The 14,303-nt window shown below is 57.1% G+C and overlaps 1 protein-coding gene across 2 annotated transcripts; it reads right to left on the bottom strand.

Moving 5' to 3' along the window:
* Nucleotides 1-476: 476 nt before the first annotated feature.
* On the bottom strand, nucleotides 477-14,297 carry TRIM8 (tripartite motif containing 8). 2 transcript variants are annotated; one of them, XM_011977479.1, is made up of 6 exons: nucleotides 13,653-14,297; nucleotides 4,047-4,142; nucleotides 3,484-3,717; nucleotides 2,647-2,678; nucleotides 2,399-2,514; nucleotides 477-2,037 (listed from the first exon to the last, which is right to left on the bottom strand). In XM_011977479.1, exons 1-6 carry the CDS (start codon nucleotides 14,220-14,222, stop codon nucleotides 1,430-1,432), a joined length of 1,656 nt encoding a protein of 551 aa, XP_011832869.1. In that variant the 5' UTR covers nucleotides 14,223-14,297; the 3' UTR covers nucleotides 477-1,429. The 2 variants fall into 2 exon arrangements, with proteins under 2 accessions (XP_011832869.1, XP_011832870.1); XM_011977480.1 differs by lacking the exon at nucleotides 4,047-4,142.
* Between the last annotated feature and the right edge of the window lie 6 nt (nucleotides 14,298-14,303).

Below are 14,303 nucleotides of genomic sequence, written 5' to 3'. Positions count from 1 at the left end.
CCTCCACCCCTCCCAAGGCCAAAGCCCCAAGTCCAAAGGAAGTATGGACCCGAGTGGTCCCCTCTCCCTATGGGGGCCATGGCCTAGCTAGATGACATTCTGTCTCTATGCCCGCAGCCCTGCACAGTGCCTGGCACATAGTGTGCACTCAAATATTTGTGGCCTGAAGGAGGTAAACTTTGCAAGACCCATAGAAAGGTGTTTCTCCTTTGTCCTCAGCTAAGAGCACACTGGCAGAACCTCAAAGAGATGCCAGGGCCCAGGTGGCATGGGGCTGGGCCTGGGAGGCCCTGGGCAAATATTTGTCAAATGAACCCAAGGCCAAGAGCAGACGGAGTCAGTGCCTGACGAACTGACATTCACAGGCCTGGAACCAGCTGGACCCGGGGGGCAAAATCAAGGCAAAGAGGGCAGGGGCCCCTCCCCACACTGATCCCAGGCCTCGGGGGGGACAGGGGAACAGGCGAGGCAGGGAGTGGGACTGCGCCATCATGTTTATTAGAAGGTTGGATTTTGGTGTGTGCTCTAGACAGATTACAGAATAAATACCTGCGCCTTGAGAACTGGAAGTCCACGATTCATACAAAGTGCTCACTACAGGAAGTTGCTGTGTCAAAATCCAGGCAAGGACCCAACTCCGGGCAGCCCCTCCTCCCTGCTGACCTCAACAAGGGCTGTGCTATTTATTTTATTTTATTATTTCTTTTATTTCTCTTTATTATTATTAATATTATTATTATTTGCTTTTAATGTGGTCACTATCATTGGCAAAGTTCCTTTTCCCCTTTCCTGGACATAGGGTTCCTGTCTTTAAAAGATTCCACTCTGAGGCTGAAGGTGCCAAAAGCTGCTTGAGAAGTGGCCTTTGAACTCCGTCTGGGAAGATGGTGAGAAGGAAGCAGGAGAAATCATTCTTGGTTTAAAAAAATAAAAAACAAAAACAAAAGTCCCACAATCTAAAGGTCATTCCTTACTCGATCAGTGATCAAACTGCCCAAAAGGAAAACAAGAGGAGAAACAAACCCTGGGCGTTCCTCTCGGGCAGGGTAAGAAGGGTGGGACCCCCAAGCTTTCAGGGAAGCTGAGGCTCCTTCCAGCCACGGGGGTGTGAAGGGGAAGGAGTAGAGGAAAAAAGGAGAGACAGAAGAGAGCTCAGCGCCTTGACACAGACACTTTCCCATCTCCAGGGCCACCTGCGGTCCCAGCCCAGGCCAGCTCCCACTGTCACCTGTGCGTCCAGGAGATTCATAATTAAAAAAATCAGAAACAAAGCCAAAACCAAAACAAAATCCAAAAGGAAAAGACCTGGGGCAATGGAATGAGGAAGAGGGGAGGCGAGGAAGGTAGAAGGGCAGGTCTCTGGATGCATAACTCCCGAGCCCGGGGGCCGGGGAGGAAGATTCCCCAGCGCCCCGCCGCCTGCGTGGCGTTAGCTCGTCACGTAGTGTTTGGTGGACGGCTGCCCATACACCCTGTAGAAATCCTGGTGGCCGGGCTGCTGGGAGGCGTCAAGCCAGTCTCTGACCGCCAGGCTGGGAAGGGACTGGGGGACGGAGGGTGTGGGCGGGAGCGGGTGTGAGTACTCCTGCGAGGGCACTGTCCAGGGAAAGTGGCCGGAGCGGGGGTAGGGCTGGTGGCCGCCATGGTTGGCCACGGAAGAACAGTAACAGTTGTCCACAGAACAGACGAGAATCTTGCGGCCGCCATACTGGGGGAGCATGGGCTGCTGGGCGGCGGAGCCATTGGGATACTGCGATGGGGGGAACACGGGGCTTGAGTGCACTGGTTGGGCGCCGCCCGGCAGGGCCACCAAGTGCTGCGTGGAGCTGCAGGGCCCCAGGGGCTGCCCAGACTGGCCCTCACCGCTGGCTGTGCCCGCCGCCCCGTACTGGCCGCCCACAGGGCCCGACGACGTCTCTAGGAAACTGGCCTCTGGGAAGGCCGTTGAGTGCTTGCGCTTTTCCGCCCCAGAGCTGCTCACGCCACAAGGGTACAGGGGGACACTCTGCAGGAAGGGCACCGGCGTGCTGAAGGGGCCTGTGGAGAGTTGGGGCAAAAGTCGCCAAAGCTCCCGCCCCAAACAACCTAGGCCTCCTCTCCCCGGGTTGGACCTGGGGACCATTGACACCTAGAGGCTCGAGAATGTTACATCTCAGGTGATGCTTGCTCCTCTACAATTAGGAGGTAGAGAATAGTTATATCCCCACTTTAAGCTGAAGAAATGGAGGCTGGGGAAGTCATGTTGCTTACCCACTGTCCCACAGCTACAAGTGGCAAAGCCAGGATATGAGGACAGGTCTCCCAGACTGGGCCACACTGCCTCTTGGAGGGAAAGCTCTGGCGCTGAACCCCTCCCCAAAGGGCCCTGTCTCCCTTCGGCGGAACACCCCACCCTCACCTTCTAGCATTTTCCGCAGCTGCTTCTCCTTCTTGGCCACCTCGTTCAGGAAGAGCTTGGAGTTCAGGTGGCCGATCTTAGGGGGGGAAAGGCTGCTGCCCGTGCAGGTCTGGGTCCTGGGGGCAGTGGACGGGGCATCTGCTGTGAGGAGGCATCACCGGTGAGCCCGCCCTACCTCCCCGCCATGGGCCTGGTCCCCCTGCCCTCCCTAGGATGTGCCCCTGGGAGGGCTGGGGCCACCAGCTCACCTGTCCATCAGGATTTTCACAGACTTGGTGTTCTGTTGGGGGAAAGAAAAGGGTCAAGTCAGTGGAAAAGGCAGCCCAGGGAGAGCCCGGGGAGAGGGGAAGACAAAAGCTGCCCCCCGAGAGTCTCCCCCAGGCCAGGTGGATCCTCTCATTCTGGACAGAAAGTGGCAGGGGTTGGGGTGGCCATTTGCGGAAGAAGAGCTAACATTTACTGAGCTCTTGCCACATGACCCAGGCATTGTTAAGTGCTTTCTGTGCATCTATAACTTCATCCAGATAGCTACCCAAGAAGAAGGGCTCTGCAGGCCCACACTGTTTTAGCTCAAGTCTTTGGGGCCAGATGTGTTTTGGAATTTGGAAATTTTTTTGATTTTAGAAGGAATATACAGTGCCTGTATCATATATTACATATCATCCCCAGCAAGACACAACAATCGAATACATCAACATTTCTGCAGCAAAATGTCTGAATTTTCCTACCAAGTGAGATAAAGACCACAAATTGCCTAACATCAGTTCAGGTCAATTTTTGCTGTTAAATTAGATGCCAAAACTTGTTTCTGTTAGTTTTCAGAGATGTTTATAAATATGGAATTGTGGATAAAGAATAGTAGCCCTGTATCATCAACACTACTTTGCAGGTGAGGGAACAAGGCCCGGGATGTACCTATGACTTGCCCAAGGTCACAGTGCTAGAAAGAGCAGGCAGGTGGATTTGAACCCATGCACGCTGGCTCCAAAGGCAAGGGCATCTGAGCTACAGGTCAGGGAAACTGCAGATCTCAATTTGGAAATGGCCCTCTGGGTGCCAACAGCCTGGTCCTGGGCCCAGCTCACCTTCATGAAGCTGACATCCTCCGTCTTATCAAAGAGCAACTGCAGGGAGCCCAGCAGCTTCTTGGCCTCCTGCATGCGCTCCCCGAGATGCAGCGCCTGCGCTGCGTTCTCGCTGCAGAACTTGGCCTGGGCCTTGTCCAGGACCTCCACTGTCTGCCGCAGATCCTCGTCCAGCAGTTGGTGCAGTTTCTCGTACTGCAGCCGAACTTCCTCCTTCAGTTGGCTCACTTTCTCCTGTGAGTACAGGTGGTAGGAGTGGGCAGGCAGGTGAGCACTGGAGACCTTTGGTTTCCCCCTCTTACCCATCTCACATCCTAGAACTCCAAGTTACCAGGCTGCCCCAGGCTCCCAGGGGCAAGGTCTGACCTGCCAGTTCCCCACTGGTAGCACAGGGCTCTGGGCCAGCATCCCTTGGCACCAGTGGGTATCCACGGACAGTTCACTGAATGACTGATGGAGTGGTTCTGGCGTAGAGCCACACAGTCAATCCTTAGTAAGGAACTCACCCAAAGCCCTGCACTCAAGCCACCCCCATCCCTCAGCACGGCCTTGGGCTTAGCTACCTCCACCAGGCGCTTGTCTGACTCGAGTTTGTACAGCTGGTCCTCAATGTCCTGCTCTCGCTCCTCCAGCCGGTCCTGCTGCTTCATGAGCATCTTCTGCAGGGACAGTTGGATGGGGGTATCAGAGGGGCTGTGGCTCCAACCCTGACCCATGCTTCCCTCTACACAACACATGCATCCTATGGATCCTTTGACCCGACGGCACCAAGCCTCTGCCACCCAGCCCCTCTGGCCCCCTCCAATCCCAGGGGCCTATTACCAGCTCTCCCCAGAATAGCTTCCCATGCATATTTATTTATTTATTATTTTTTTAGATGGAGTCTCATTCTGTTGCCCAGGCTGGAGTGCAGTGGTGCAATCTCGGCTCACTGTAACATCTGCCTCCTGGGTTCAAGTGATTCTCCTGCCTTAGCCTCCCAAGTAGCTGGGATTACAGGCGTGCGCCACAACGCCCAGCTAATTTTTTTGTAGTTTTAGTAGAGACGGGGTTTCACCATGTTGAGCAGGCTCATCTCAAACTAATGACCTCAAATGATCTGCCCACCTTGGCCTCCCAAAGTGCAGGGATTATGGGCGTGAGCCACCATGCCCAGCCCCCATGCATATTTAAACCCTGAGCTTTGGAGGCAAGGCTACACCAACCTCTGTTCTAAGCGCTTTTCCTGTACAGATTTATCTAATCATCTCAGTAATGTCATAAGGTAAGTACTATCATTATTCTCATTTCACAGAAGAGGAAACTGAGGCCTAGAGAGGTTAAGTAATTTGTCCATGGTCATGCAGCTTGTAAATAGCAGAGCTTGGGCACAAACCCAGGTGATCTGGCAGCAGGGTCCACTCTTACCCAGTCTGTGCTGCCTCTCCCTGGGGAGCGTCATCTAAGAGATAAGTACCCTAAGATGCAGGGGGTCAAATTCCCTTCCAAAGCCACATGAGCTTCTGTCCCAGTCCAGAGATCTCACTTTATATTCGCCTTACATTAGGGGGCATCAAGCCTGCCACCCCCTCCCTTGTTCTTAAGACCAAGAGTTAGGACTCTGGAGTCCTGGCTAGCTCCCTCAGCCCCTCAGTGGGACCCAGGCAGAAAGGAGATTTGGGGTCTCCTAAGACCTGAGGCCAGGCTGCTGGAAGGTACTGGACCAAGCTGCCCTTCTCAGCTCATAATCTCCTGTCCCCACAACCCCTTCCCTGCCAGCCACTTCATCTCTCCTGCCCTCCTCCCACCAGATATGCCTCTTCAGACAGGCTCTCTCCCCTGCTCAAAAACTCTCTGTGACTCCCTGCTATCAACTACTTTAGCATGGCAATGAAGACTCTTTTACATCCTGACTCTTCCAGCCGGCTGGGCTGGTATCCTGTCCCCAACACTCCGCACATGGAAACTCCCTGCAGCTCTAAGTACATTCTTCTGCAGCCCACAGTGCCTCCTCCCTCCCCTGTCTATCCTTCAAGGACCAACTTAAATCCCTACTCCTCTAGGAAACCTTCCATGACCCCCGCTCTGAGGCTGTGCAGGTCCCTCCCGGTCCTGGCTACGGGGTGGGGCTGTCCCACTCTGCCCTCCCTCTCAGGTTGTGCTGTCCAATATGGTAGCCACTAGTCATATGTGGCTATTTAAATCCAAGTTAACAAAAAATAAAAAATAAGGTCGGGCACTGTGGCTCATGCCTGTAATCCCAGCACTTTGGGAGGCCAAGGCGGGCGGATCACCTGAGGTCAGGAGTTTGAGACCAGCTTGACTAACGTGGAGAAACCCAGTATCTACTAAAAATACAAAATCAGCTGGGCGAGGTGGTGCATGCCTGTAATCCCAACTACTCAGGAGGCTGAGGCAGAAGAACCTGGGAGGCGAAGGTTGTAGTGAGCCAAGATCGCACCATTGCACTCCAGCCTGGGCAACAAGAGCGAAAGTCTGTCTCAAAAAAAAAAAAAAAAAAAGTTAAATATCAGTTCCTTAAGCACCAGCCCCATTTCAAGTGGCCAGTACCTATGTATCACTAGTCTCAGATACTAAAGTTACAAAATATTATCATCATGCAGAAGTTCTATTAGACAGCACTATTCTGGAGTCTTCTAATTGCCTCACAAACCATGGTCTCATCTGCCTACAAGACACAGGGCCTCTTAAGAACGGGGATTTGCTGCTGTCTTTCTCCACTTCCCTTCAGAGACAGGCCACACAAAGGCCTGGACGGCTTGAGATGCATAACAAATTCACTCAATAAGCCCGCGGGTTCCACACACAAAATAAAATTCGCAAAGCAGCTCTGTGTAACCACAGACATTCACAGTAACTGTCATGCCGCAAGGAGTGCTTCTCTTTGTTCCTCTGTGGGGGCCTGAGAGTAGCCCTCCAGTTCAACGCCATGACTCCCACCCTAGTCACACCCAGCTGGCCCCCCGAAGACAAGCTGCCACCAATCCCCTCCTCATCCCACCAGCCCATTTTATGTAGGGGCAAACCAAGGCCCACCAGAGACTTCAGCCAGACCCCATTTTGTGTTGGAGGCTACTCTGGAAATAACCAGAACCCTGGGAGCAGGAGGAAGTGTGGGGGTGAGGCTTTCACCTCATAAGCTGGGTGCAAGGGGCCCACACACAACTTAACCTTTCAGTGACCCAGGACAGGACTTCTAAAAGAAACAGACCCGGGAGACCTTGCTCTGCCCCCAGAAGTGCCAAGAGGCACAGGAATCTGCTGCCAGCCCAAGGGGTCAGAGCCTGACAGCACACACAGCATAGGCGGGCAGGCGCAGGGGTGCCCGGCACAAAGCTGCACATGCACATAAGAATACCTTGCCACCTGAGCCCCGAGCCCGCCTCAGGTATGCTGGCGGGCACAGCCACAGGTGCAAACGCACTTGACCCAACCCCCTCACAGGGAAGGTTGGACCTCCTTGGAGACCCCAGACAATGGCGAGAGGCCTGGCACGATGGCGAGGAGGCCAGGACACTCCAGGAACATCAGGCCCGCTGACCTCCCCTGGAACAATTGGCCCTCAAATTCTTGCCTGCTGGCTGCCCCATGCCTACCCTCAGGAGGACAAGGTCCCCCTCAGGTACTCCTCAGAGTCCAGGTCACTCCCTCCATCCAGTGCTCAGGACATCTGAAAGGCCCTGCTGGCCCCACACATCTCGCACCATGGGCTTCCTGCATGGCTGCTTCTCCACGACCAAACCCACCAGGAGCTGGTTCAGGGCGGACCCAAGTGAGTCCCAGGGGAGGGGTAGGAAAGAGGCAGCTCCAAGGTCCCAGCGCAGCTTAAGGACAGGAGTGGAGCTGTCCACACCCACCCCGCAGGCTGGTGGGTGCCCCTTTGCCCCATCCCTTGCCGAGGCCCAGGGAGTGACCCCTCAGGGCACAGCAGAGAGAGGGCCTTCCTGTCCAGTCCTGGGGGGGTGGGGCTCAGCCCCTTCCCTCTTCTTCCGGGCTTTCCTCAGTTTTCCCTGGCAGCACTTCTACCCCGGGAGCCAGCAGAGTCTTCCCGAGCTTCTCTGTCCTGGGCACTCTGGGTGGGACACCAGCCCAGGCCACACAGAGGCGTGGCCACAGTCCCTAGCAGGTGGGAGGGTTTCATTTCCCCCTCCTGCTGCAGAGGCCACTGGGCTCCTGTCTCTGCTGCAGGGGTGGAGTGAGAGCAGGAAGGGGAAGGAGGCTGGCCAGGGGGTGCCAGTCAGGGAGGAGTTGGGGGGTTGCACTGGCCTGGCCTGCTCTCCCTCGGGGCCAGTTCCTGCTACAGACAGCGCCTGGGAGAACAGTGGGAGCTGCTGCCGCCTCAAGCCTGGGAAATTGGAAGGAAGATGGGAAATACCCGCCTGCTGTCCCCTTCACGACCCCACCCCAGTTCACCAAATGAGCAAATCAGGATGCCAGGACACTGGAAGATGCTGGAAGACAGGGAGCAGAGGAAGGAAGACCCGGACCCCCCACCACCAGCAGCCTCCTTTCCATCCCAACCCCCACCTGCCTCCCCAGGGAATGGCTAAGAACCAATGCCCCATTTCCCACCTGAGAAAAACCCATAGCTGAGATTGGACCGGATTTCCCAGCTCAATTCAGAGCAAGTACTCTCCGCGCAGGCAGATGGGGCTGGGGGCACCTTACACACGCCACCGCACCCCCACACCCACCCCCCAGGGTGCGTGGCCTGGACTGCGCACACTGGAGCACGCAGGAGCAGAGCAGAGCAAAGTGGAACCTGGCCAGGGCTAGAAGCTCTGGAGGCCCCAGGCCTCCAGGGAGACGGGGACTAGGTGGGGCCCAGGGAGGACCTTCACACCCCCAGCCCTGCCTATCGGGCCTCAGGCCTTCGGTGGTCTGCCCGGAGCCTGTGAGGACAAAAGCATGAAGAATCAGGAGCCACCATTCCCACCCTCCACCACCTGGGCCACCACTCCTCAGCTTTACCGTTGCTCCCTCTGACTCCCCTCCCAGCCTGGAGCAGGGAACCCTGAGCCCCTACAGTCCTGCCCCAGGAAAGCCTCATGTCCCTCTGGAGCCTGACTGGCCACACCAGCTGCCATTTTTGATGCCAGACTAGACTGGGCAGACGGGTGAGGCTTGGGGACTCTAGTCTGTATAAAAGTTAATAAATAATAATAATAAAACCCTCAAGTCAACCTTGAAGAGAAACAAGGTCAGGAGGAAACAGGGCCCCAGGGACCGGGAAAGAGGCAGTCTCTAGGTTTTCAGACAAGACCAGCGCTGGCTCCAAAAGCCCCTGTGGTGGTGGGAGAGGCAGAGCAGGGAGGGGCAAGAAGAGGGGGTTGGGCAGCCTCTTCCTGCTCAGGTCCCTGCCCGGTGACTCTCCGGCCAGCTCCAGCTCTGGCTTCAGCCCCCTCCTCAGAGCCACCCCATCCTAACCCTCCCCTACTCCTCCCCCTGTTCCCTGTCCCCATCTCTCCCTGGGTCTCTGGGCCCATAGCACTCTCCCCTTTCCTCAGAAAAGCTTCTGCCTGCCCTAAACCCCCTTTCCATGCCTCAAGCCTCTGCCTTGGGCTATCATGTGAACCCCAGGCTGGGGAAACCACAGGCCGCAGAGGGAAGGGGCTCCAGGGCAGACACCAGGGCAAGGAGAGAGGCAGCGCCTCAGATGCGAGCCCGGCAGACCCCAGAGAGGGCTTCCCAGCTGCAGAGTGGAATTAGCTTTTGCCATGCAGAGAGCAGCGCTCTGGGGCAGCAGAACAAAGAGGCGAGAGAGAAAGCCCCCCTTTGTCTGGCTTTGAATGCCAGGCCAGCCGGGAAGGAAGGCTTTCCCAGAGCCAGGGAGGAGGCCAGCCAGGCCAGCCTGCTCAGCCCGGGGCAGGGGCCCAAGCCGGGCTTGCTCCGCCTCGCCAGACTGTGCCCAATACAACAGCACAGTACCCATTCGGCTCCTACCTCCAATACCCGCCACAGGCTCACTCCAAAGGAAAGCCCATCTTTCCCTCCTTTCCCCGACACCCCCACCACAGGGGGACGTCCCAGGACCCCTGACAAACTCACAGCCACCAAGCAAGGATCACCTGAGCAGGCACTCACAGAGCAGCACAGTAGTACTGCCAACTGTCAGGAAGGCACACTCAACTTCGACTCACAGGCACTCAGCAGGCCTGGTAGGCAGACACGGCCGCGCAACTAGAGACTGAAGTCAGGCACGCTGCGCCTTCTCAGAGACACCCATGTGAGATACAAAAAAATCAGTCACATCCAAGATACACGACCCAGATGTGCTGGCTACACATGCACACACACACACCTGCAGACAGACACGGACGTGCGGCCACCCAGGGCTGCAGGAGTCAGAGTAGTCAATATTGTGTGCATGACAGGTGCCCGGCCGTGTCAGCAGGATCCTGGGATGGGGGTGGGCAGCTGGGCCTCTGCCTGAGGCTCTGTTTCAGAGGCAACGGAGGAAGGCCAAGCCAGGGCCTCCTTCCACGAAGACTCGGGGTGGCCAGAGAAGGGGCCACATGATCTCACACCACACACACACGTGTGTGCACACAAACACACACACCCCTGCAGGAGGATGGTCTGCTGTGGGGAGATGGAGCAGTGAGGTCTGCACTGCTGGAGTCAGGCTGCAGCCCCAGCCTCAGCACCAGCCCCAGTAGAGCCAGCTCTCACTCTTACTGTGTACTCAGAGACAGACAAATGGAGAGGAAACCCAGGATTCCCTCCAGGGTCTCAGGGTGACCCCTCCAGCCACCGGCAATGTGCACAGGATCCCCTCACTCCAAGCAGGGGCAGATCCCACACTGGCCCAAGCAGTGGGATCTCCTCCCCCAGAGAACACCTCTTCTTGACTCTGAACCTCTGGGAATGCAAGGAACAGGGTCCTAGCAACATGTTCAGCCTTGCTCTGGGACGCCAGGGACGATGCAGAGATACAACTATAACTGCACAAGACTCAAGCAGATACACCTGCATAGACACACACGCACCACATACCTGCAGGCCCCTCACACATGCAACCGGGCCTGCACTTGGGTCTTCTTTCCATGTCGTGGGGGGTCATGAGATAAGGACACCCCCCCCCAGCTCCCACCAGTCCCTCATTGCTTTAGATGAACTCCTGAACCTGGGGTCCAGGAGGGGTCTGACCACTCAGGATTGCCAGGACTGAGCCCACCTGGATGTCCAAATTTTGGGCCCTTAGCTTCCCCACAACCTCATGGGAGAGCACATTTAGGATCTAGGCACATCCTAGAGAATGGTCTCAGGACCATCCAGTGAGTATTCAGGCCTCAGGGCAATGTGGCTGACACACTGGCTTCCCAAGGGAAGATTAGGGCAACAACCCGCTTGGGCCTGATTCTGAGAGTCCCCATTGTAGTCCCCCAGGATGGATGGAGGCTCTGCTCGCCCTCCTGCCGGGTCCCTGCTCTAAGCCATGGCCCATGTACACCTGTGGATGCTGTGAGTATGTGATGGTGAGGCCACCAGGGAGGGATTAATCTGGGTTTCCTATTTCTAGCCAATTGACAGGCATGTCAGCAATCCCCCTGGGAGGGCAGAAGAGGATGCACAAGAAGCAGAGCCTAGATTTTAACGCAAGTGCCAGGTCTCTGTGCTTCTGCCCCTGTATCCTGGGGAATTCTGTGGCCCTCGCCCACAATACCAGCAAAGGCCCTTTAAGGCAGACTCCCTCCAGCCAGGGAAAAGGGGCCAAGGAAAAGAGCTCCACCCACTGCCCCTGTTTGGCCTACAGAGAGTGCAGAGGGTTCTTCCATTCAGGTTCCTATGGCTCACCCCCTCCTCTCCCTCCTGGGAGGGCAGGCAGGGCCCCTATTTCTCCACATTCAATAAGTCAAACTCACAGTTGAGTGACACTGGGCTACTGAAGGGTTTCCAACCCCAGTGGCCTGGGGCACCAGAATGAATCAGGGGCCTCGGGAGGAGGAACCTGGAGAAGGATGGGGCTCAGGCTGCCACTGCAGGGCACAGCTGCTGAACGCACAGAATTGCACATCTGGCCCTGATGCAACCCACTACTTCTGAGCCTGCCCACACCAGGCACAAGAAAGCACGTGCACGCGCACGCACGCGCACGCACACACACGTACACACACCCTGTGGAGTTGTCGACAAAGTTCAGTGCCTGCTTCCATCCAATCCACGAGTCTGGAGATGACAGGCCTACTGGGGGGTACCCCAGGGAATACTCTGCATGCACATGCCACCCACTCACCCCTGCCTGCGCCCCAAACTGTAGAGATGGGAGACAGGTGCATTGGAGGGCGAAGCACACAGTCTCAAAGACACTCAAAAACACGGACACCTAAAGCTATCCTCCTACACCAAGTCAGGTGTAATTATGTTTTCTCTCCCACCCCAATCAAAGACATCCCTAGCACTCAGACCAGCTACAGCAGCACTGTGGGTGCGAGCAGGCATCTGCACATCGCCCAGGTTACTGCCCCTCCCCTGTTCCTTTCAGCCACATCTCCTTTCCCCTCCTCTCATTTTCCACTGCCAATCCCAGGACAGAACTGGACAGCCCTCCTTTCTCCTGCCTCTGCACTTTTCCTGGCCTCCTCCCCCAGCCCTTCCATCTTTATTAATAGCAGCAGCTTCCCAATACTGGGGAAAGTGTGGGCTGTGCCTGCCCTGAACTGGGGTGGAGGACACAGCGGGTGGAGGACACACTTCCTTTAAGAAACCAGAGGCCTATCCTGGCACACAAACCCAGGGCTAGTCCATCCGATTGGAAACTAATTATACAGTAAATCGTATTTGCTGTCCCCGCCCCAGCCTGTGGTGGCCCTCCTGCCTTTTGTTGGTTGTATGTGTATGTTTTTTAATTGCTAAACAGTGACTCATTCTGACTGGTCCCCCCACACAGGAAACAGCCCCATCTCCAATCATGCCCTGAACAGAGCTTCCTCATACCCAGCCTCCCCACTGGCCTCCACTAACCTCCAGGGATCCCCACCCAGAGACACTCCCAGTCCCACCAGAGCACAGCCTAGCCCCCAGATATCACACCCAGGCCTCAGGCCCCAGGTCCCAGGCCCCAAGGTGGGGCTTCAGAGAGGACTCCTCGGTGTCAGACCAACCCCTTCCTTTCGGTATGACTCAACCCTGAAAGCCAGAGGACTGGGGAGGGACCTAGGAGGAGCCCCCTCCACTGAAGGGGACGGAAGTATTGCCTCAGTCCAGCTCCAAAACTAGGCCCAGAGGCCTGAGGGGGGAGGCGGTTTGACATTGGCCGCGGCCGCAGGGTGTATACAATGGGAGGGAACGCGGTTCTGTAATCACCCAGCCGGCAGCCCAGGGGAGCCAGCTGCCTGAAACCAGATTTCAAGGCGGCTCAACCTTAAACCCACAGGATTCTTTTTCCGTCTTCCACTTCCCCTCCCCAAATGTGGGAGGGCGGCGAGAGGGTTGGGCTAGGCGAGAGGGCCAGGATGATGAAGACACATACTTGAAGGTTTGTTCATGCGGCCCGTGCGACACACAGGCAAGGGCAGCGATTCTCACACAGGGAGAGCCGGCTCTCGGGAGGAATCCAAATAGCGGAGCCGCTGTCCGGGCCTCGCTGGCTGCCCAGGCCCTGTCCAGAGAGATGGCCGGAGTTCTGCTCTCCCTCCGGAAGCTCCCCCCACCCCCCCAATGTGTTTCCAATAGCGCTGAAAACTAACATGGCTGCTTTTGTTTACTTCCTCATTGGTATGCCAGCATCATGGATCATGTCAGCCACAGCAGCGGCACCGGGACACTCATTACATAAACAGCAGCTGGAGAGGCAGGACCGGGGTCACTGCCTCGGTGACTTCCCGTAGGGCCTACAGCAACAAGGCTGGGGGAGGGAGCTGCGCACCACAGAAAAGCAACACCCAGACTCTACCCCTGACGGTCCCACACCCCAATCCCATAAAGCACTCAGAAAACGGACCCTGTGAGCACAGGTGCGAGAATGTACCAAGTAGCGACCCGGGGCCCTTCTTCCCAGGACCCTGTCCCCAAACTTTCAGAGAAGAGTTTGGCCAGGGGTTACTGGCCTGATGTCACAAGAGTCAGCCTGTCGGGATGGGTGGTCCCCGGGCGGGAGGGAGGGAGGAAGGGACTGTGTGTGTCTGTGTGTGTGCGCGCGCGCGCGCGCGCGCGTGTAGGGTACTTGCCCGTATTTCATTCCTTCGGATCTCCACGTCGCACACCGAGTGTCCCTGATGCGCGCCGCTGTAGTAGCAGCAGTACTGGCACACGGCCACCTGCTCGGCCTCGCAGTGGTAGAGGCGGTAGGCGTTGTGCTGCGGGCAGCTCCAGGCCCGCACGTCGTCCGCCTCCACCAGGAGGTGCCCGCGGGCGGTGGAGGGCTGCTGCAGGTGCGTCTGCACGTGGGACTGGCAGCAGGGCGCCTCGCAGCGCAGGCAGACCTTCTGGGCGGGCAGCGGGGGGCCGCGGCGGCAGAACACGCAGTGCAGCGCCGCCGGCGGCTTCTCCACGTGCAGGGCGTTGAACTTCTCCACGATGTTGGTGAGCTTCAGGTTCTTCTCCAGGCCCGGCTTCTGGTTGTAGGCCTGGTTGCACTCTGGGCAGCGCACGAGGCCGCTGTCCTTAGCCCACGCCTCGCCGATGCAGCCCCGGCAGAAGTTGTGTTTGCACGGCAGCTGCACTGGCTCCACGAAGACGTGCAGGCAGATGGGGCAGATGAGCTCCTCCTCGAAGCAGTTCTTCCAATTCTCCGCCATGGCGGCCGCGGGCAGGGGGGCCGGGGCAGGCCTCCCCGACTCCCCAGCCCCGGGGGTCCGTCCAGAGCCGCTGTAGGCCCA

This window comes from Mandrillus leucophaeus, unplaced genomic scaffold (assembly GCF_000951045.1).
Source record: "Mandrillus leucophaeus isolate KB7577 unplaced genomic scaffold, Mleu.le_1.0 Scaffold18, whole genome shotgun sequence".
Classification (NCBI taxonomy): Eukaryota; Metazoa; Chordata; class Mammalia; order Primates; family Cercopithecidae; genus Mandrillus; species Mandrillus leucophaeus.
Note: the sequence above shows the minus strand (reverse complement) of the source record. Positions and strands in the feature narration are given on the sequence as shown.